At 33.8% G+C, this 23,306-nt stretch overlaps 1 protein-coding gene across 7 annotated transcripts in view; it reads left to right on the top strand.

The window, feature by feature from the left end:
• Nucleotides 1-23,306, top strand: part of LOC118192594 (tectonic-like complex member MKS1) — a 45,387-nt gene that overhangs the window by 7,565 nt on the left and 14,516 nt on the right. For all 7 annotated transcript variants that reach the window (XM_085813121.1, XM_085813126.1, XM_085813120.1 and 4 more), the window contains 7 exons: nucleotides 5,235-5,338; nucleotides 5,422-5,541; nucleotides 5,732-5,847; nucleotides 11,831-11,876; nucleotides 12,483-12,519; nucleotides 12,610-12,666; nucleotides 12,773-12,815. In XM_085813121.1, coding sequence (XP_085669247.1) covers nucleotides 5,235-5,338; nucleotides 5,422-5,541; nucleotides 5,732-5,847; nucleotides 11,831-11,876; nucleotides 12,483-12,519; nucleotides 12,610-12,666; nucleotides 12,773-12,815 — 523 coding nt within the window. The remainder of the gene's footprint in view (nucleotides 1-5,234; nucleotides 5,339-5,421; nucleotides 5,542-5,731; nucleotides 5,848-11,830; nucleotides 11,877-12,482; nucleotides 12,520-12,609; nucleotides 12,667-12,772; nucleotides 12,816-23,306) is intronic.

The following is a 23,306-nucleotide window of genomic DNA, read 5'->3' as shown; positions in this document are numbered from 1 at the left end:
AACCATAACCTCAATAAAATACATTTTAAACCAAAAAATAAAATAACATAAAAAAGGAAAAACATGTTGTACATTTAAGCACTATCAAAAGCAAATATTCACTTACCATGATTTTCGAGTTCGCTTCGTTCACCCAGAGCCACGTAAAAATCAAAATATCAATCATACTCAAATGACTTTTTTCAAACCAGGTACTCTTTCTGATCGAACGCTTCACATAGTAACCATCTGAACCTATCTTTCTACAAACCCATTCAAATCCATCTAAATAGTTTTTACGTTTGACTACACGCATATCCTTCCTACATACAGGACACTTATAATGGCTACTAAGTGAACCTTCATTTACACACCAATCGATTAAAGCTCTTTTTGCCTTTCACTCCAAATTGTACAGAAACTTCAAATTAATCTTACTACACACTGCCATTCTACCGTCTAAAGAATCAAACCAACACACACCAAAAAAACGCTTACAAAACATCCCATGATTCAAAATTTCCCAGAATCATTCACCCAATTATGTCATAAATAGGGTTTCCATAGCATTCAACTACTCAGGCTACCATAAATGAAACAACAACTTGGCGATAAATCAAACAACAACTTCACCATAATACAAGGGCTACCTTAAAGTCTACTCTACCCCTCTTGCTTTTATCACCTCAGAACATTTATCAACAATAATATATATTTGAAATTTCTTTGCGTTTTTCCTCCTGTTATATTTTAGACATGCTTCACAAAATATGTACCAAATATTTTAAAATATTCTATTGAATTATATATCCAGCTTATACACTTTAATGATAACCATATTGCAACCCTAACTGAAATTCAAATACAGTCAAAAGTGTTTAATCTGCACTCGTCGGGACTTCGGCGATTCCGGATTACCGGTTTTCCGGATTATAGATCATCCGTTTAAATCTGGTAAAATGGCATGCAGAAATTGTAAAATTAAAAATATGAAACCGTAATTTATGAAATAAAGAGCGATTATGATCTAATGGGTATCAAAATTTACATAAAAAAAGCTTAATATTTATTTGTTTACTTTATTAAACACTTCTTTCAACGCGCGCATTCATAAAGCATACATTACGCATAGTTGAAATTAGAAAATTGCAACCAGAAAACTATTTGATGTGTGTTCGTGATATTTATAATGATGAGGAAATTGATTTAAATTATATATCAGAGTACATCGAGATGAAACGCTACATTTAGTGAGGAATTATAAGCTGAATAAAATAAAAACATCTGCCCTGAAAATGAGGATAGTGCTGACAGATCAACATCCAGTTAATTGCGCTGCCACGACTCCCCCCCCCCAGAGCAGGGTGAAATTGATAAACAGATTTCGGAATGGTTAGAGAAACAAATCACCTCTCTGTCACTTTCTTCATGCCTTTAGCCATTTTTTGCAGCAATTCCACTTTTTGTTTAATGGACATGAAAACATGCTTTCGCTTTGTAGATCCTTTGGCAGCTCCAGAATTGGAAATTCTTTTTGACATAATTGAAAGTTCAAGCTTACTTTTTATAAAATTGCTCTAACAGTCTGCAAAAAATAATAAGCCGGATCCAATTCGAAGATTAAGGAACAACCCAATCTGCAACACTAACTGAAATAGATAATTAGATAATTTTAGCTTAGCTTATACTGTCCATTATACATTAAACATGCATGCGTAAAGGTATTATGCGCATACATTTGTTTACGCATGCACAGAAAGTTTGTAGCTTTGAGGTCCGGATTATAGATCATTCCGGATTATGGACGTTCGGATTAAAGACTTATGACTGTATTAAAATTTCCAATAATATATTTGCTCTGATTTAACCATAGATTTATAAAGAGAAAACTATAACATGGAAATGGAAGACACTAATCTTAGAAGTAAATTTCAAAAAAATTCAAAGTTAGCTTGAATTTGTTTTCCAGAAAAAAATTTGCATTTTGAGGCAAACTGGCACAGGATCTTCTTGTAAAAAATATAATTAATAATTTCTTCTGGCATATTTTAACTTGAGGTTATACAAACTGCAGCTGATAAATTTTGTTACAAAACAGTAATAATATCTGAGGCTGTAATTTTATCTTGAAGGGAAGGAAGGGAAAAATTTATGTTGCATTGCAGAGTAAGAATGAAAATTTGCAAAACTTTTTATCCTGAAATTGCATGAGAAACTTTACAGTCAAAGATTTGTATTAACATTTTCAGGTGAAGTAGTGGGGAATGTCAATCAGAAATGAAGCAATAATGCAAATAAGTAGTATTTAATTGTGTAAAAATTATGTTAACTAACTTAAGTGTGTATACATTATTAAAAATCATGTTATACATTTTAAAATTGAAATTTACATTCATAAACCAATCAACTATTGGAAATTTATTTACTGCTATTTTAGTTGAAGATTATCATTTAATTGGATTTTTTCCCTGTTCATTATATTTTCATACACAAATGTCTTTCACTAAGTAAAATGTTTTTAAAAAAGAGTTGTCTGGAGTCAAAATTGTTTACTAGCATTTTGACTTTTGGCAGTGAAGAATGAGTTTATGTAATTTCGGGAAATGATGTCTCTCATATTCCAGAAGTCCAGCAAAACTTAGGGTAATTCAAACTTCTAACTTAAATTATAGAAGAGGATTGCATTTTTGTGGACATTTTATTGGAAAACAATAGAAAATTTACAAATTTATTCAACATCTGGACACGAATCTGATATCTACAAAATCTTAGAAGCCTCCTTAAATTCCTGCTGTCTTAAGTTTATTTTACTAAAAATTTCTATTAAAAAATGCCTAACTATTTTAATAGTGATAAAATTAGCATTTTTTTCATTAATCCGAAAGTGGTGTTTTAATAACAGTAGAAATGAAGGTACTTTTCCGTTTCGTCGGCGCAAATTTCGCCAAGCAGACTTTGTTGGCGACAGCATACAGTATACAGTCAAAAGTCGTTAATCCGGACTCGTCGGGACTTCGGCGATTCCGGATTATCGATTTTTCCAGATTATAGATCATCAGTTTAAATTCCGTAAGATGGCATGCAGAAATTCTAAAATTAAAAATATGAAACCGTAATTTACGAAATAAAGAACAATTATGATCTAAAGGGTATCAAAATTTACAAAAAAAAAAAAAAAAAAAAAAGCTTAATATTTATTTACTTTATTAAACATTTCTTTCAATGTAAGTTGTTTAAGTTGCTTCGTTTTATGTGATAATACTTTCTCTTTAATTCTATAAACAGACATAATTTCTTGTTCAGTTACAAAGTTCCGCTGTTCAAGTCCCGTTAATTGCTGTTCCGAGAATACCGACTAACTTGCCAATCGAAATTTTTTCGTTTTCACTAACCTCTCTGTCACATTCTTCATGTCTTTATCCATTTTTTGCAGCAATTCCACTTTTTGTTTGTTGGACATCGAAACATACTTTCGTTTTGTAGATCCTTTGGAAGTTCCAGCATCGGAAATTCTATTTGACATAATCGAAAGTTCAAGTTTACTTTTATAAAATTGCTCTTACAGTCTGCAAAAAATAATAAGCACGATCCAATTCGAAGATTAAGGAACAACGCAATCATTAACATTAACTGAAAGAGATAATTAGATAATTTTAGCTTACACCGTTCGTTATACATTAAACGCACAGGCGAAAACGTATTCTGCACTTGCGCACACGCATATGCGCAGTAGTCAAGGTCTTACGCGCATGCGTAAAACGCCTGTGCGCATGTGCCAATGCGGCGCATGCGCAGAAAGTTTTTAGCTTTGAGGTCCGGATTATAGATCATTCCGGATTATGGGTGTTCGAATTAACGACTTTTGACTGTACATATAAAAAATGTTAACAAATGTTAGTTCTAAGAATCTTTTATTTTGAAGGCATAAATATTTTAATATGGTTTAAAATTTTTGTAAAAAGCCAGTAAATAAAGACAATAAATTGGTAAAAAGGCATTCATTTAAAACTTACTATGCTTTTATGGTTCAACATCCTGATTCGCCGGTTCGTATCACGTGACCCCAAGTGATCTCATCTCACGTAAACTACGCTACAAAAAACTAATTCTCTCAGCAATTATCTATGTTAATTTTAAGTTAAATCTTAATTTGGAATGCAAGTATAAATGCACAAATTATTTCAGTTCATACGAATAGTTTACTCAGAAATTATGTAAAACCGCATTGCTTTACTTCGCTAGTGCATTCTCATTAGAATTGATGAATTTAACACTTGATTTTGCATTTTCTAATTTTTGCCTTCGGGTGAGCGGTGTGATTGCATCCTAAATGACTTAATTACCGCGAATGGTCTTAGGGCATAAAATTTAACTATCTAGGTAAACATTCTATGTAATTGTATGCCAGTATTAAAAGAAAAAATCAATCTGATAAGAAATGGCTGCGACTTGTTTTGAAAATGAAGCGTAAAAGGCTGGCTTAAACCAGCGAAGATATTCGTTTGGCATCAGTTGTACCATTATTGGCGACTTTATGGTTTGCGCCGGCAAAACGGAAAAGTACCGAAATGAAATTTACTTTTGTAAATACTTTTGTATGTTAGGCTTCTTAATTTATATTTAATATTTCTGTGACCAGTCTTACTTGTCTGATCTAATAAAAACAAACCCATAAATTTTATCATGGCAAGGAGTACAAGATTGTCTTCATCATTGGCAAGAGCCTTGTGCACCACATAGGTGCCAGTACGATTTTGCCCATCCCCCCCTAATTTTAAAGAAAAGCACTCTGAGGTGTGATTAAAGGCTCTCCCTCTCTCTTTTCCTCCCACCAGCTTCTCAAAAGATTCAGCTTGCCATATATTTAGAGTGCCCCATGCAGCATGGATACTATACATTTACAATATCCATGCCTTCTCTGGGATTTGAACCCAGGCCCCTGGGTACAGCAGTTAGAGTCACTAACCAATATCTCGTTGTCCAGCTATTTAATATTTCTAAGTAGCTGTGTATGTTTTTTAACTTCCTGATGTTTTTAAACATATGTATATTTCTTAATTATGTATATATGTATGAGTAAATTAATAAGCCTAAAACTTGTGCTAAACCAATAATTTATTATTAGAGAAGGTTTTTCGTATATTATCTCCAAGAAACAGAAATTCACTTAACACCATGATGTATATATATATATTTCTTAATTAGATATGGACACACTGCAGATGCTAATTAAGTTATTCTAAATTTTTTAACAGAGTGAAAGATGTAAAACATATCCAACTTCACAGCTGAGTCCACTTGAAAAAAAGATAATTACATTAAGGCCAAAAACTAGGTTAGGTTTTAGTAACATAACTTGGTGAGTCAATAATCAATTATTACTTTATAATATAGTAAATAAATGGGATATTTTATATACAGCTGTCTTGTTTTGCATTTTAGGCAGAAACCAATATTTTCACATGTTAGAGAAATAGTGAGAAACAAAAGTAGTTCACAAAATGTAGCACTTCCCATTGGCCAGTCTATGGTTATCATGGCAGCTTTATTTTTTGAGGATAAGTAAGTAATTTAAAGTAAAATACTAACTTCTGTTTTTTATAATGCACCATAAAAATTTTATATATGCATACTCATTATATTTAATATTTAACTGTCAAGAAAACCATCTTAAAAAAGTAATACATTATCTGCTTAAATAATATAATGCATATTTTATTATTTTTCTTGTATGAATATTTATTTTTCATAGTTTGTTGAGTGAAGAAATAGAACTATGTTTTCTCCAAGTTGATGATCATGGAATGTTAACAGTGATTCCTGATTTTAACAAAAGTAAACCTTTCACTTTCATTAACAGTAGATCAGGTAATGACCTTTTAAGTTTTTCACATTGTTCAATTTATGCACATGTAGATGCTTATTTTCTCTTGATTACTTTTTCACAAAGAAAATACAGTACAAAGTCCAAAATGTGGATATCTTATATCCAGAATGATCTAAAGATTTTTCTTTGAAAAGGGAGAAAGAATTGGATTCTAAGATTAGCATATATTTAACATTTCATGCATGCACTGTAAACTTTTTTGTAATAAAACATGTGAAGGGTTCTGATTCTTAATTTTACTTTGGCACTAAATAAAACGCTTCCATGTTGAAGAAACACAGTCATTTATTAGTGTTAATTCGTATGAAAAAAAATTGGCTCTTTAGGTTCTTTATTGCTTGATATACATTTCAAACTGAAATCTTCTATCATTGCAAATTTATAACTGGATATCATGGAATTCTTGTGATGTACGGAGGGTTATGAGAGTGTCAATGAATTTTCGATTTCTGAGAGGCCAGTTATGGTTAACTGCCACATTCTTATGCCAACTTGACAAATAAGCATTTATTATTTATTGCCTTTATAACTATATGACTATCAACTCTTGGCACCTGGAGAAATAATTTATGCAATGATGTGTAAATTAACTATTGTTTTAAATATCAATAACTGAATAATAACAGCATAATAACCTTTTATGCTGACATTATGGTTGGTGATGATAACAAACACTTAACACTTCACAACTGTTTATAACATTCTCAATAATAAGTCAGACAAAAGAAAAATGGGTACTTTTCCAATTTGCTGACGCAGGCGATAAAGTCGCCAATAATGGTACAACTGATGCCAAACGGAATATCCTCGCTGGTAACCTTTTACGCCTCATTTTAAAAAAATGTCGCAGCCATTTCTTATCAGATTGATTGTTTTTTTCAATACTGACATATAATTACATAGAATTTTTATCAGATTGTTCAATTTTATGCCCTAAGACCATTTGTAGCAATTAAGTCAATTATGAAGCAATCACACTGCTCACCTGAAAACGAAAATATAGTAAAGGCAAAGTCAAAGGTTAAATTCATCCATTCTAATGGAATGCACCAGCGAAGTAAAACACTGCGGTTTTACATAATTTCTGAGTAAGCTATTCGTACGAATTGAAACAATTCTTGCATTTAAACTTGTATTCCAAACAAAGATTTAAATTAATGTAGATAATTACTGAGAGAATTAGATTTTTGTAGCGTAGTTTACGTAGGATGAGATCTCTTGGGGTCATGTGATACGGCGAATCAGGATGTTAAACCATGAAAGTATATAGTAAATTCTTAAATTAATGTCTTTTTACAAATTTATTGTCTTTATTTATTGGCTTTTTACAAAATTTTAAACGCTATTAAAATGTTTATGCCTTCAAAATAAAAATTCTTAGAACTAACATTTGTTAAAATTTTTTATGTGTATACTGTACGTTGTCGCCAATAAATTCTGCTTGGCGAGATTTGCGCAGGCAAAACGGAAAAGTACCGAAAAATTTCTAAAAATAGATTTTGTAAATGGTACTCATAGGCCATTTAGTTGTCTGTTTGAATTAAGAATAACTGATTTGTTGTTCTGATAAGCCTTAAGAGTTCTTAAGGCTTATCAGAACAATAAATCATTAATGTTATGCACTTAGTACACTTTTTGGTGCACTGCAGGTGATCATAAATTAGCTATAACCTGCCATGCAATGTGTGAGTTTGCCATCTGTAAACTATTCTTATAACTAGATATTGTTTACGAATTAAGCTGGCAAAATGCTTGGCTGGTGCATCATTGAGAAGTACCACCTTAAGTATGTAGGAGTTCACCAATGTAGGAGTTCCATGGTGAGGCAAGATACAAGTATAAAATATATAATCTTTATTTTACACATCAATAATAACATTTCGATGAGAAGGGAAATTCCCGCTCCATACACACCGCTCTCTCCTTACCATCTGCCGCTCATCCGAGGCGGGCATGCGCAGAACTCACAAAACTTCGTACGGTGTTTCCATGGCAACACTACAAGTATATGTGGGAAGTTATTTGATTAGGTTTCAGATAAGCAGTTTATTGAGATTCGTATGTGGGAAATAGATGTAAGTATAATAAATAACAAAACTAATATAACTCAGGCTTAACTTCCTTAGCATGCAATAGGAACAAGACAAATTTTAATAGGACAACATATCTTTAGTTGCCAATCTCATGATTCATTGCCAATAGTATTTAGCAGATGCTTGCTAAGCTGTATGATGATAGCTACAAATTTGAAGGTGTTTCAAATATTAAAAAAAAAAAGAAATTTTCTAATTGATGGAATTTGTGAAGAAATGTGGAGATGTAATAAATGAAGATGATATAACAGAAGTGTTCCATTGTGATGACAGTCAATTAACAGATGAAATCTGTAGTATGGTTCCATATCCAGAAAATATTGCTACCATTAGTGAGGAAAGCTAGTGATTTCTTGAGAATAGAAAAATTTTTATTGACAATTTAAAGGGAATTCTTGGCACAATAATTACATAACTTTGTAACTGAACAAGAAATTATGTCTCTGTAAAATTAAAGAGAAAGTATTAGTAAAGCAGCAACTTACAATGTAAGTTAAAAAAATAGAAAATCTAAATTGCATTTTGAAAAAAATCACTTCACCACATTGCATCATTATCAACAAACATGGTGTGTAGTAAATTTGAACTCGAGAACTTATCAGGAAGTAGGTTAAAAATTGATGATAAAATTCCACTTGCCATGAACCAAATACAATTACATCATTAAAATTTTAATAAATTATACATCATTAAAATTTTTAATAAAGCAAACAAATAAATGCTGAGCCTTTTTTTAATTTTGATTCTTTTAATGTCATAAATTTTTCGTTATTTTATAAAGAACTATTTCATATTTTTTATTTTATAATTTATACATGTCATTTTACTAGTTTTAAACTGCTGATATAAAATTCAGAAAATTCCCAAACCTGAATTGCTTGATGTTGGACTTTGTACTATACATCTTTCTAAATCCATCATGGGTTAAATTTCACTTAAAATGAATTTTGCTTTTATATTGTTGATTAACTGGGAACAATAAATTTTTAGATACTTCTAAAATCTTAGTGATTATAATATTATGATGATCATAATATCATATGATAATAATGAATTAATCATAATATTGTATTTAATCATAAAATAAATAAGCATGTTATCTTTAGATGAAAGATTTTAGGTGATAATATACATAAGAAAGGACTTTATAAGCATATATCTTAAATTTTAAATGTAGTAATAAGTTTGTTACTGGGTTAAAAATAATAGATGAAATTTTTATATTTCATCTATCATTTATTTATATTTGAATATTTGAAATGAAAAATCATGTCAATCTTTTTTCTGCATAAAAACATAAAGAAATATACAAAAAAAAAAAAAAAAAAAAAAAAAAAAAAAAAAAAAAAAAAAAACTACCTTTTGCTGATGGTATATTTTCAATTTTATTAGCATATATTTCAATAAGTATATTTCAATTTTATTAACATATATTTCATATTTATACATTTTCTAAGCATAAATAGTATTTGGTTATCCAGAATGTTCTGCAACTTTTTTATGATAAATACAAATGAAGCTGTACAGAAACATAAGAAACCTTCATTGAATCATATAAGCGCCATTTCATTCTATGCTGTTTAGCAATCTCTTAGGCAGCTGAAAAATTTCTTTTTTAAAAAAAGTCATTAAGTTTATTCATAAAGAAATTACAGAGGTGATGTTTGAGAGTCTCTAAAGAAACAAAATTCAGGGCATTCAGAGAATACTGAAGTGACCTGAAGAGATGAAAATCAGAGAGGCAAAAATCTAAGCCGAACGTTGTCATAATGAAGACAATATCTTGAAGATTGGTCAATTCTGGGATCTTTGTTTCGATTTCTATTTTTAAAAATTACTATTTGGTAGCAGTGTTTTTTTTTTTTTTTTTTGAATTTATTGTTTGATTTGATGGCAACAATTCATAGTCAATTCTTTTGTAATCCCACCGTATACAAAGCATTATTTTCCTGGGATGAGGGCTCTAGTGTTATTAAAGGAGGTTCTTTTGGCTTATCTCATGATCTTTTTCCTGTAACATTATTGTATAGTATCCTTCTCTCATATTCTGTAATGAGCTGTTTGAAGAAAAGGAATTTTTTTTTAAAATTAAAGAATCGCATGCTAAAACTTGAGTGAGCATATTATGTTCTGTTAAAGTATGGGATACCTATACATTGTAGCAGCTTGTATCTAGTTTTCTTCAAATGATCATATACTGCACTTTTTGGAATATTATTTAGTTTATTGGATACTTTCTGAATTGTATAACTTGAATTTTCAGTGATAATTTCTTTTAATAGGTCCTTGTTTACAAAGGATGGTCATCCAGAGTGAACATTATTTTTAAGGTTGAAATTTCTAGGCTTTAATTTCTCAAATCACCTTCAAAGTTTGTCATCAGGAAGCGCACTTTTTCCATACATAGCACAAATTTTAGGAGCAGTCTGACTTTTTTTTTTCTTTTTTAAATAAAAGACCATAATAAAGAAACAACAACAACAAAAAAAAAAAAAAAAAAAAACTTTTGTGTTCTTCCAAACAAAATTTATTTCACGACATGTGTTAGAATTATGCTGAGCAGAAAAAAACGTATTTAAACATCCACTTCAAAAGTAGTAAAATAATTAGAAGAAAATCTGCTTCATTTTCAATAACCACAGAAATTTTCGGGTCACCGAATAGGTCCCCCTTAACTCTTCTCACTTCCTCTAATTCCTTTTACTTCCTTCCTTTGCTCTATTTCTGTCCCTTTAAATCCTCATCTAATAATTTCTCCATCTTTTTCACAGTTAACTTTCCTCACGGTTCTTTTCCGCTCCAAAAGTTGCTCCTATTCTCCTCTCGCCACGGGCGGTCGGAGAACTTTTCGCCTTCCTGTATTGACTCTTCCCCCCCTCCTCTTCGCTCCTTCTTCCCTGGATTCCAGTTTTAGTCGCAAGACTCTTTCCCCCCCCCGCTCATCCCCAAGGCATTAGCTATCACTGCGGCTGTCCGTATTACCTAATATTACCTTTCCCAAGCCCTGGAACAACATGTTTCCCGGCTGTTTTCTTCCAACCTTTCCGATTCCATTAACGCAATGCGTTCCGGAATTCGCCTCAATCAACACCTTTCTCTCTTTCAATCTTGAACTACAAGATTGCACTAAAAATTCTCTGTAATATTCCTTTATGTATTCAATTATGCTTAAATATAATAGCTTAAATTACTAGTTCAATTATAAGGGAGAAAGAAATTTACAATAAAGAGAAATTGAGTGCCAGAACATTAAACAAAACACTTGGAAAGCAGTATGCTTCATTTTTTGACTAATCTTTTCTTATTTAATTATTGATTTGAGTCACTATCTCTAGGAATTCTACATGTAATTTTAGATTTTACTTTACAAGGATCATGTGAGAATAAAAATAAAATAAATAGTAATAAAAAAAAAAAACTATTTATAATGTAGATATAGATCGGGAAAAATTTTGTTCTTATTTTTGCAGGACTGTGTAAAGCTTAATAAAGTTGTTGAATTATCACAACTGGATAAAGTTCCATGCACTTTATTGCATTGCCAACTGTAATGTTTAATGAATTTCACAACTGGACATGTATATCTAGCATCATTAATTCAAAAAATGCTCCCTTATAATTGTACTAGTAATTTAAGCTATTATATTCAAGCATAATTAAATACATAAAAGAATATTACAAAGAAATTTTAGTGCAATTACATACTGCTAAACTAGATGCACAACTGCATTTTGGAATACCATGTATATATATGTAAAATATTATTTTATTATCAACTGTGTGAGTAAAAAATAGGGCATCTGCATTTTAGAACACTATGTGTATGTATGTAGGATATTATTTTATTAATAGTATTTTCTTTTCTTCCCAGAAACATTTGAGTATGAAATAGAGAATATCTCAAATTGTCTCTCAGGGTAAGTTAGCCATTTAAATATAGATTTTTATATAAATTATTTTGTATTTGTATGATAAAATTTAGACAGAAATATATACTTTTTCTTTTAATTACTTTTTATTCAAAATCTTGTTTAAATTTTTTAAAATCCTTTATAATCTTAAAAATATTACAATTCATTTTCTTACTTCTCAAAACACATTGAACTTTTTCTTTCAAATATAGCATGTTATATTATAAGCATATTATCAGATAAAGGTTGGAATATGCTGAGTATTTTAATATGTATATAACATGTTGAAGGTAAAGAAAGTGTAGATGAAAGAATTTTTTTTTTTTTTTTTGTTCTTATTAAATGAAAAACACTTTCTTTTATTGTGAACTATCATTTTCAATTGCTGTAATTTCTGTATTCTGAAGCTCCCTTGTAATGACGAAAATGTCCTAACTTTAATTTGCATTTTAGAGTAAAAAGTAAAACAATAAAACATTCTACAAGAAATTAAAAATTTCATATATTTATACAAATAGCAAAATTTTAAATTAATTTTAAAATAAAAATAAACATATTTCTGTGTGAAATTCTTTGCAGTTGCTTAATAAATTTTAATCTCTCCCCATCTAGTGCAGATGTTTTACATGAAAGAAATTTTATGAGAAAGGTAATTGTAAACATGTTATTAGTTTGTTTATTTATAAAGAAAGCATATTATCTGAATTATTGATTATGTAATGGAATTTATATTGTTTAGATTGAACTGCACAAAAGAAAAAACATTGAAAATTCTGTAGGCACTGAGTTTTCACAGGTAAAATATCCTAGCATATGCTAATTATTTGTACAGTAAAATTTTTTTTTATAAAAATGTGACGTATAAGTTTCACTTATCTGATATTGTTCTTCCTTTTATTTAGCCACAGCTTCAGTGTGTTTCATTCTTTATTAACTGTGAGTTTGGTAAGATATAGTAGCATTTTAAAGCTACATTTGTAATTATAAATAAGTTAATTTATAAATAGAATTTCTATATGATTTTTCTAATTTTTTCTATTTGAAATTGTTTCCATTTGCATAATAAAGCTTGATTTCTCTTTCTTTAATGCAGATATTTTAAGCCGGGGAAATTTAATTATACAGTTAATAGCTGATAATTAAATTCTGATTTTCCTTACTTAAATCAGTGGAACTTAGTTGTATGTATGTAAAAATATATAGGCATAAATCTTGATGACTGACCCTGACATGTATTCAATGTGACATGTTTGTGATGACATACTTTATATACAAAATTTATCTTTATTTTATATTGTGAATGAAAGGTTTAAACTGTATGGCTCAAATGAAAATTGAATCTGTTGAGAATGAAATTCCATACATTATCAAAGTCCTTTCCATTATAGTTATTGTTATAACTTTAATGAAAGTGTTACTTGTGACAGTTGAGAAAGAATAGGTTTTATATATTTGTTTGTTTAATCAATTATGATAAAACACACTAGTGCTTGTCATAGATAGAGAAGATAGTGTAGATCCACTGAAACCCATTCTACTAAACTAAAACTGAATGCCAAATATTATTGTTCATCTACATACAGTTTTACTAGATGGGTCATTCTTTGCCATTTTCCCCCAATGTGACATATACAGGGTAGTTTCAATTAAAGAGATCCTACTCAAACCTATGTATAACTCACTTTGGCTGGCATATTTTGTTAAACTTGGTATATATGTTATATGGACCATGGGTAAAAGAAAACTGAAATAAATATTAATAGTTCAAATTTTGACCACCAGGTGAAAAGGTGACTTATAAAGAACAGAAAATATGAAACTTTATTTAATTCCATTTGCATCAATCACATGTCTAAAGTACATTATAGTACACTCAGTAGTAGAGTGAAATGTTCCTTAAGGAAATTCAACAACTTGGCATGTTATGCTTGTTTTCAATTCAGATAGGCACCTATATACTTCCTCATAGATATGCTATTTCAGGAATTCCGATGACCAGAAGTCTTGGGGATTCAAGCGTGGAGCTGAGGAGGCCAGACATTTGGAAAATTTCTCTAAAGAACACAGTAGTATCTGCACATTCTTAAACTGTTAAGGTAGGAATGACTTGCTGCTACAAAAGTTCACAGTAATAAGTCCTCATAATAGTACACCTTTTTGCTGTCTTGAGGAATATCTTTCTCAAAGATAAAGGGGACAAGAATGAATCAGCATTAAAACCACACCATACAATTCAGAGTATTCACAGCTACATAGAGAAAATGCACTTTGTCTGACCATACATCAGCTAGAACAGGTTGTACATACAATGTCTCACAAAAGTGATCAGCTACTATAATTTTAGAACAGGAAAAAAAAGCCTTGAAATAAAATAATAAAGAATATTTTCCCTTTGAATACGTATTTTCTTAGCTCTCTCTTTGTATTAAATAAATTTGAAAAAATGAAATAGTAAATTTAAAAAAATTTGTTTTAGGCTGAAATGGGGGGGGGGAAGATACAACAAAATTAATTGAGCATTTTCATAATTTCTAGTTAAAATCGTTTGCAATAAATAAAAAGTGAAATTTTATGAAATTAGTTTGGATAAAAAAGCTAGGCAAAAATCTAAAAATCGTTTGCTTTTATAATTCAAATCTTCATTTTAGAAAATCTTCGTTATTTTAATGTTTTCTTGCAATGGCTTGATCATGAAAGTTAACATTTTTAGAAACCCGCAGATTACTTATTAATTTGCATCAAAAGAAAGGAAATGTATTAGAAAAATTACCTATTTACTTAAATTAAGTAATTTTACAGTTTTTGATATTATTAAGCATCATAAGAAACAGGATCATATTCAAAACAAAAGACCTGGAAGACCATCTAAGTTATCTGATCAAATGAAACTCTTTATTCTAAGGAATATTAAAGAGAATCCAAGACCGAGTACTCCTAAACTTGTTGCGGAACTTAGCAGATTTAACAGCTTTGGCTCACATGGACGAGTGCTTGTGTGAAGAAAATCCAAAGAAGAATTTTAGAAGCAAAATTTAGTACCAAATGTTAAACATGGCAGAGGAGAGTTATGGTATGGAGATCTATGGCACATTCCGATGCTGGTTATAGAGTTTATAGATGGTATTATGAATCAGCAAAGTACCTTGACATTTTGAAGCGAAATTTGGCATCATCAGTGCAAAAAACAAAATAGTTTTTAATTCTACCAGGACAATGATCTAAAGCATACTGCATACAATATTAGACTCTGACTGTTATATAAGTGTCCAGAAGTAACTAAGGCACCACACCTGTCACCAGATCTTAATCCTATTGAACATATTTGGCAGGAACTAGAACCAAAAATTTGAAAACAGAGTATATCTTCACAGCAGCAACTGAAAGCAATGATTCAAGAGGAATGGCAAAAATACCCCCCCCCCCCCCGAAAAAAAACTTGTGAAATTAATACCCAAAAGATTAAATGAAGTGATTGAGTGTAAAGGTAATGCCACAAGATATTAAGAAGCAAAAAGAATGTAAGTTTTTGTCATTTTTGGATCGAAAGTGTCATTACTTTTCTGAGAATATTTTTTCTCATTAAACAGATAGTATTGATTTTTGAATCAAAATGAAAGTCTTTCTTTTTGTTTTAATTTATTTTAGTTTTATGTTCATTAAAGAACAGAAAAATTCAGTGTCCAATAACTTTCATGAACCACTATAGGTTTGAGTACAGTCATTTTAATTATGACAACGGTATATTTAATTTAGATGGCAGATATTATCTACTTTTCACTAAGAATCACCAGGTAAAATATAATATTTTGGCATAAAAACTTGCCATTTAAATGAATGAAGATTAAAAATTAAGTATATTAATATGATGTTTTATTGCATCAATGCTTCAAGCTAATAGCCATGTACAAGTGGTAGAACAATAATAATTGTTGTTTAGATATTTTGCTAGTGTTGATTTGAACTTCTATTATCTATAAACTGGGGTGTCATTTATAATAGTTTAGCACATTGTGCTCTTAATTATCTTACTTTTTTTCAGATAAAAGTATTAAGGTCGTAGAGAAATGAATGACATAAATGCTGCCACAGAGGAGAATAGAATTTATTAATAAGAAACTGATAGCATATCAGTTAGAAATAATCCCAACCCAAGTCAATACACTTCTGCCATCTGGCTGGGAGGTTCCGAAGGGCTTTGGTAAACTAGTCTGTGGCGATGTTGGTGCAGCACAATTGCATGAAATTTGACAGAAGATTCAACTTGTTGGCCAATGACTGGGTCCTTCATCTTCTCAAGCAAGGCGTAGTCCGAGGGGGCCAGGTCGGAGGATGTGGCAACACAGTGAAGCCCAATGCCTTGTGAGTGTCGCGGGTGTTCTAGCTGGTGTGAGGATGTGCTGCAACAGCACATGCCATGCCCATTTGCTCAGATGGTGCTATTGAATGCACCGTCACAGCATTCTGGGAAACTCTCACAGTATCGGTCGCTGTTGATGGTGCACTCAGGCTCCAGCCAGTTTATGAGAAGAATGTCCTGGACATTCCAAAACATGGTTGCCATTTGTTTCCATGTGTTCAACGCCAGCCTAGGCTTCTTGGGACTTGATGTATGCTTCCACTACATGGAGCTGTGTTTTTTGGGGGAGTGTCATGCAAAAACCAAGACTTGTCCCCTGTGGCCAGGTGGGTGAAGAAGTCATCCGGATAGGCATCATGTAGTGCAAGAAGTTCTTTGCAGATGTCGACGTGCTTCGCTTTTGTTATGGTGTGAGTGCACGAGGCACCCACTTTGCACACACATTTGTCATTTCCAAATCACCCAGCACAATTGCCTGCAATGTTCCTCATGTAAGCCCTGTCTCTTCTTGCATCTTGTTAAAAGTTATGCACCTGTTCGCCATGATCAAATTCAACACGGCTGCTGGTCATCCCACACTGACACCTTTGGTTGCAGTCTCCACTCCACTGCTGAACTTGGCCAACCATGTGATGATGGATCTCTCTACCCTGTATCCCTTCCTTCCATAGGAACTGTGGAGAACTCTTTATTATTATTATTTGTCCGCTGCCCCGAGAGAGGGCGCTACCAGCTTTCTCCCTCTTCCTCTCTGGAGGAAAATTCGAACTGGTTACTCGGTTCCTGGATGCCATCGGTGAAACTCACCTCACTTTCCCTCCGTGATGTTAATGTAGCTGTAATAGGACTTTCTTGATTTTTACTCATGCGGACTTGCGAACTGTAAAAATGCTCATCTTGTAACTACATGCAATGTGATTGTGTATAAATGAATATATGTTAAAATATATATCATCCTAAAATTAAATATAAATGTTAATATTACCGAGTAAGATTTTGTTAACATTCAACGTGCAATCAAAAATGGCATCCATCACAACAGCCATAAATGGTGACTCGTCAAGTTAGTGAACACGTGCCTCCTGTAACCTGCTTGCATCCTCAAGTTCTGTGATTATAATGTGCTATGAAGTGAAAATTATTTCTGTTCATGCAAACTACTAGCGTAATCCATCATTATTTTCGCGTCATCAGCAATATAGTGTGAAAAACAGTTGTGCCTGCTTAACAACGTGCTTGTGAATTATCATGTGTCTCATGCAAATCATCAAAGTGCTTTGAAGTGATCTCCATATAAATCGTACAACGTGGTTACATATCATAAAATAAGTTTTTTCGGAATATTTTTTCTATAAGTGAATTGTGTTGTGCTGAATCTGCTGCTGACTGAGCAAATATTTCTCGTATAATTCGGAGGTAAGCCACGCAAATTCTTAGTATTACTTATGCTTATATTCGGATAGCCTACCTGCAAAAGTGTTTCTCACGTTAATGTTTACATTAACTTTATTTATTTTGCACTAGTGTTGTATGTGAACTTATAAGTGACTGATTATTGTGTATTTATTTGTTTCATATTGGCAATATATATTTGTTTTTGTGAATCATGGCTCCACCACAACCCATCGCAGACGATCTTAATATTTCACGTGTTTCCGTCAAACCTCCCCCATTTTGAAAGGTCAACCCTACTTTGTGGTTTGCACAACTAGAGGCCCAGTTTGATATCGCTGGAATCACTGTTGACTCCACGAAATTCAATCATGTGATATCTGCAATCGAATCTGATATTCTCAATAGCGTTTGTGATATCGTTTTACACCCACCTGTGACTGGCAAATATGATACACTAAAAACACGCTTAATTGTATTGCATTCTGAAAGTGAGGAGTGAAAGATATGTACACTTCTTCAAGGGCAAGAACTTGGCGATCAACGCCCATCACAATTACTTTGCTGTATGCGAAACCTCGCTGGAGAGACCGTTGGAGAACCTTTGTTGAAATCCCTATGGATATCTCGTTTCCCGCAAAATACACAAAGTATTCTTGCTGCCTTAAGTGATGATCTTCCAAAACTAGCAGTTGTAGCTGATAAAATTACAGATCTCACAACTCTCAAGCACATAAATAGTGTTGCTACGGCATCTACCTCTCCCATTGAACAGCAAGTTGCAGAGCTGACAAAGCAGGTAAATGAACTTTCGCTAGCCCTCAAAAACAGCCGTGAGCGTTCCTGTGAACGAAGAGACTATTCCCAATGCAACAGTAGGCGTCATAGATCTAGTGGACGCTATCGACAGTATAAAGAACCGTGCAACAACATCTGTTTCTACCATACTAATTGTGGTTCCAAGGCACGAAAATGTGTTTCTCCGTGCAATTTCCGGCAGTCGGAAAACTAGATCGGTGATCGCTTGCCGGCCAACGTTGTGACCTCCACATCAATCGAATTCTTTTGGCCGATTCATCCTCAAAGCTGACTTTTTTAATTGACACCGGAGCCGATTTATCTGTCATTCCCAAGAGTTACAGTCAGCATGCCAAAATACCAGCTGCATTGGAACTCTTTGCCGCTAACAGCACTAAAATTGCAATGTATGGCACCAAACATTTGACCATCAATTTAAACTTACGTCGCTCATTTACTTGGCCTTTTATCCTGGCAGACGTCAATCAACCCATCATAGGTGTTGACTTTCTTACAAAGTTCAACTTACTCATAGACGTTAAAAACAACCATTTAATTGATGGACAAACAAAACTATGTTCTTGCGGTAGACTTCCTAATGTGAACCCGCTCAGTACTAGCATTCATATTTTGATGGGTAACTCAAAATTTGACAAAATTCTTGCCGATTACCCTAGCTTGACGAATCCTTCGCAAACTTTTGAGAGGCCACCAATGTCAATGATTTTTCATCACATTGAAACTAAAGGACCTCCTATTTTCTCCAAACCTAGAAGATTATCTCCAGAATTACTTCAACCTGCACGTCAAGAGTTTGATTTTCTCCTATCAAAAGGCATCATTCAACTTTCAAAAAGTCCTTGGGCAAGCCCCCTGCACATGGTTCGTAAGGCTAATGGTGACTGGCGACCGTGCGGGGATTATCGTCGCTTAAATGCCGTTACAATTCCGGATCGCTATCCCGTACCCCATATTTAGGATTGCACTCAAATGTTTTCAGGAAAGAACATATTCTCAACACTTGATTTAGCACGTGCCTATCATCAAATTCCTGTTAACCCTGCAGACATTCTGAAAACTGCCGTCACAACCCCTTTTGGTCTTTATGAATTTTTGGCTATGCCATTAGGTTTACGAAATTCAGCCAAACTTTCCAACGTTTTATACATGAAGTTTTATTTGGATTGGATTTTTGCATCCCTTATTTTGACGACATCCTTATTGCATCAACTAGCGAAGAAGAGCACATCCGTCATATTCGGCAAGTGTTTGATCGTTTGAATAAACATGGTTTGACATTAAACCCTAACAAATGTTTACTTGGAAAACCATCTGTTTCATTTTTAGGTTGCCTCGTTACTGCCTCAGGTGTAAAACCCCTGACTGAGAAAACAAAAGCAATTGCCGACTTCCCAAAACCTACCACTATTGTCGAGCTCAGACGTTTTTTAGCCATGATAAACTTTTATCGCCGCTTCTTACCAAAGGCAGCCGAGGCCCAAGCTTCACTGAATGAACTCTTAAAAGACTCACGTAAAAATGATAAACGCCCTGTTCCTTGGAATGACGAACTTAATCAGGCATTTGAAAAATGTAAACCCGACCTTAGTAATGCTGCAATGCTCTCCTATGGTCTCCTATAGTGTTATGGTCGACGCTTCTGACATTTCCATCGGAGCTGTCTTAAACGTTCAACATTCTAATGACTACCAGCCGCTAGGATTTTTCTCACGTAAGCTATGCCCTACAGAACAAAAATACAGCACGTATGACAGAGAATTATTAGCTATTTACGCAGCTATTAAGTATTTCAGGCATAATCTTGAAGGTCAACACTTCACTATATTTACTGATCACTGACCTCTAACTTATGCATTCACATCAAAATCAAATTCTGCTTCCCCAAGACAAATTCGGCATTTAAATTGTATAGCTCAATTCAGCACTGATATTCCACATATATCAGGTTCCAGCAATGTCGTTGTGGATACTCTCTCACGTATTCAGGGCATCGATGCCAATGCACCACTGGATTTCACGCTCATTGGTCACTCGCAAGCCACTGATGAGGAGTTAAAACGTCTGAGTGAAGACCCAAACTGCTCGCTGAAATTCCAGTCATTACAACTTACTCGGGACCTCCAACTATTGCCGATACCTCCAACAACAGACTGCGACCTTATGTACCACTTGAGTTCAGGAAAAAAGTTTTTGACTGTTTTCACAACCTATCGCACCCAGGTATCCGGTCTTCCAAAAAGCTCATACAAGAAAGATTCATTTGGCCATCCATGCTAAAGGACGTTGCCAACTGGACTCATTCCTGCATCATGTGCCAACGTTCAAAAGTTACCCGGCACACACATAGCTCTTTGGAAAAAATTGCGATGCCATCCGAACGATTCGACCATGTCCATATAGACATCGTCGGTCCTCTGCCACCATCTGACGGTTATCGATATCTACTCACCTGCATTGACAGATTTACTCGTTGGCCTGAAGCTTTCCCCATTCAGGACATCTCTGCTGACTCTGTGGCTCGACAATTCATCACCGGTTGGATTGCACGATTTGGTGTACCATCAATGTGACTACTGATCAAGGTCGACAATTCCAGTCACACCTTTTCGCTTCTCTGACATCTATGCTTGGAATACGCCGAATTCGCACTTCACCATACCATCCTTCCACCAACGGCTTAGTGGAATGCTTACATCGCGACATGAAAGCAGCCCTGAAGTGCCGTAATGACACCCGTTGGACTACTTCACTTCCTCTTGTGCTTCTTGGTTTGCGTTCTTCTTTCAAGCAAGACCTCGCAGGTACATCTGCTGAACTTGTCAACAGCACACCCCTTCGATTACCATCTGAGTTCTTTCAGCCATCCTGTGCTCCAGTCGATCCAGCATCCTTCGTCCAGACTTTCCGAGAAGCGATGAAGAAGCTGTCTTCGACTCCTACTTCGTGCCACAACAAATCTGCCCCTTTCGTGCACCACGCACTGAGCACTTGCACTCACGTGTTTGTGCAAAACAACGCGGTCAAACCACCACTCACTCCTCCATACAAGGGACCCTTCAAGGTCTGTGCACGTAACAATAATTTCACCGTTCTCGTGCATGACAAGGAAACCGTCCTGAGCATAGATCGTCTGAAGCCTGCTTTCTTCGAAGCTTCAAACACTCAGGTTCCTGTGACCAGCGATCCTCCTGACTCCCCGGATACTCCTCCTTCAACCAACCTTACGCTTCCTCCCAGTGCTCCACCAGTCGTCACACGATCGGGAAGACGTGTGCGCTTCAACATCAGATATTTGTGAGCTGATTTTTTTCATTGTACCTTTGGTACTCGGGGGGGGGGGGATACTGTGAAGAACTCTTTATTATTATTATTTGTCCGCTGCCCCGAGAGAGGGCACTACCAGCTTTCTCCCTCTTCCTCTCTGGAGGAAAATTCGAACTGGTTACTCGGTTCCTGGCTGCCATCGGTGAAGCACGCACTCACCTCTCTTTCCCTCCGTGATGTTATCGTAGCTGTAATATGACTTTCTTGATTTTTACTCATGCGGACTTGCGAACTGTAAAAATGCTCATCTTGTAACTACATGCAATGTGATTGTGTATAAATGAATATATGTTAAAATATATAGCATCCTAGAATTAAATATAAATGTTAATATTACCGAGTCAGATTTTGTTAACATTCAACGTGCAATCAAAAATGACATCCATCACAAGAGCCATAGAACCATGCTGTCCATCATAGTCAACTTCCATCGTTACTGTCCACACTCTCAATGATGACAGCAAAAGGGACGAGCACTGACTTATACCGTACGCTTGCGCTCAGCACCATCTATGCATTCTGAGTAGCTCACGCCCCCTTGTGTCTATTTCACTTGTTTTCCCTGTTGCATAGTGTAATAGTTTCTTTGTGTGAATCATTTCTTTACGATCCAAGTAAGATATTCCAAGATTATAATGCATAAACTAGAAGAATGTGAGTTAAAAACATATTCTGAAAGTTGGGGATGTATGAGATGCCTTTCACATTTTCTGACATTAAGCAAATCAAGTATTACAGAATGTTCTGCTGCAAATCAATCTTCTGCCAACTTATATTCACTTGTTAATCTTGTTAATATTCTTGTATTATCACTTGTTAATATTCACTTGTGAATCTCTTTCACAAGATAAAATGGTTATAGATTTTTCTTGTCATATTTTAGCATCTTGTGTCAGTGCCAAGGCAGGTTCAAGCCATTATTAAATAAATGTGAAAACCTCTAAATATTATTTACTTTAATATCGCCCTGTAGGTCAGGTTCCTGATTGGAAATTGATTCTTTTATGGGTGGACACCTTTAGAGAACCCCCCCAAAGGTTTAAGAACCATCAGGACACCCAAAAACAATGAGTAGGTTAGGCAGTCAATCTTGCGATCTACCACACGATCTATGCGCAAACATGCACCTGACCTTCGGATGTCTGATCGCTCTGTAAGACGATTTCTTCACGAAGAATTGCATTTTCATCCATCTTTCCAGCATGCTCGCCTGATTTCTTTTTGTGGGGCTGTTTGCAATGAATGTCCAAAGATCCTGGTTCAAATGAAGAACACTAGTTAAGCTGCTATCGACAACATACCCATTGATGTGCTGGTAAAAGTGGAAAGGAACTTCAAAAGCTTGACTATCTCAATGCATTGACCAGAACAGAGGCCACACCTTAATGATTATTATTTTTAAACCATAATAAAAAAAACTTTAAGTGTCTCTCTATAAATTAGAAAAAAATTAAACTGATATCTCTTATACTATTTGTTATTCATTTTTAAAATAAGATAGTTTCCCTGCCACACGCTGTATTTCTGGCTATTTTAATCAATTT

This window comes from Stegodyphus dumicola, chromosome 3 (genome assembly GCF_044657685.1).
Source record: "Stegodyphus dumicola isolate Sdum_Otavi_A_Nest chromosome 3, ASM4465768v1".
In the NCBI taxonomy this organism is placed as follows: domain Eukaryota; kingdom Metazoa; phylum Arthropoda; class Arachnida; order Araneae; family Eresidae; genus Stegodyphus; species Stegodyphus dumicola.
The sequence above is the reverse complement of the archived record's forward strand: the minus strand, read 5'-3'. Positions and strand labels throughout refer to the sequence as shown.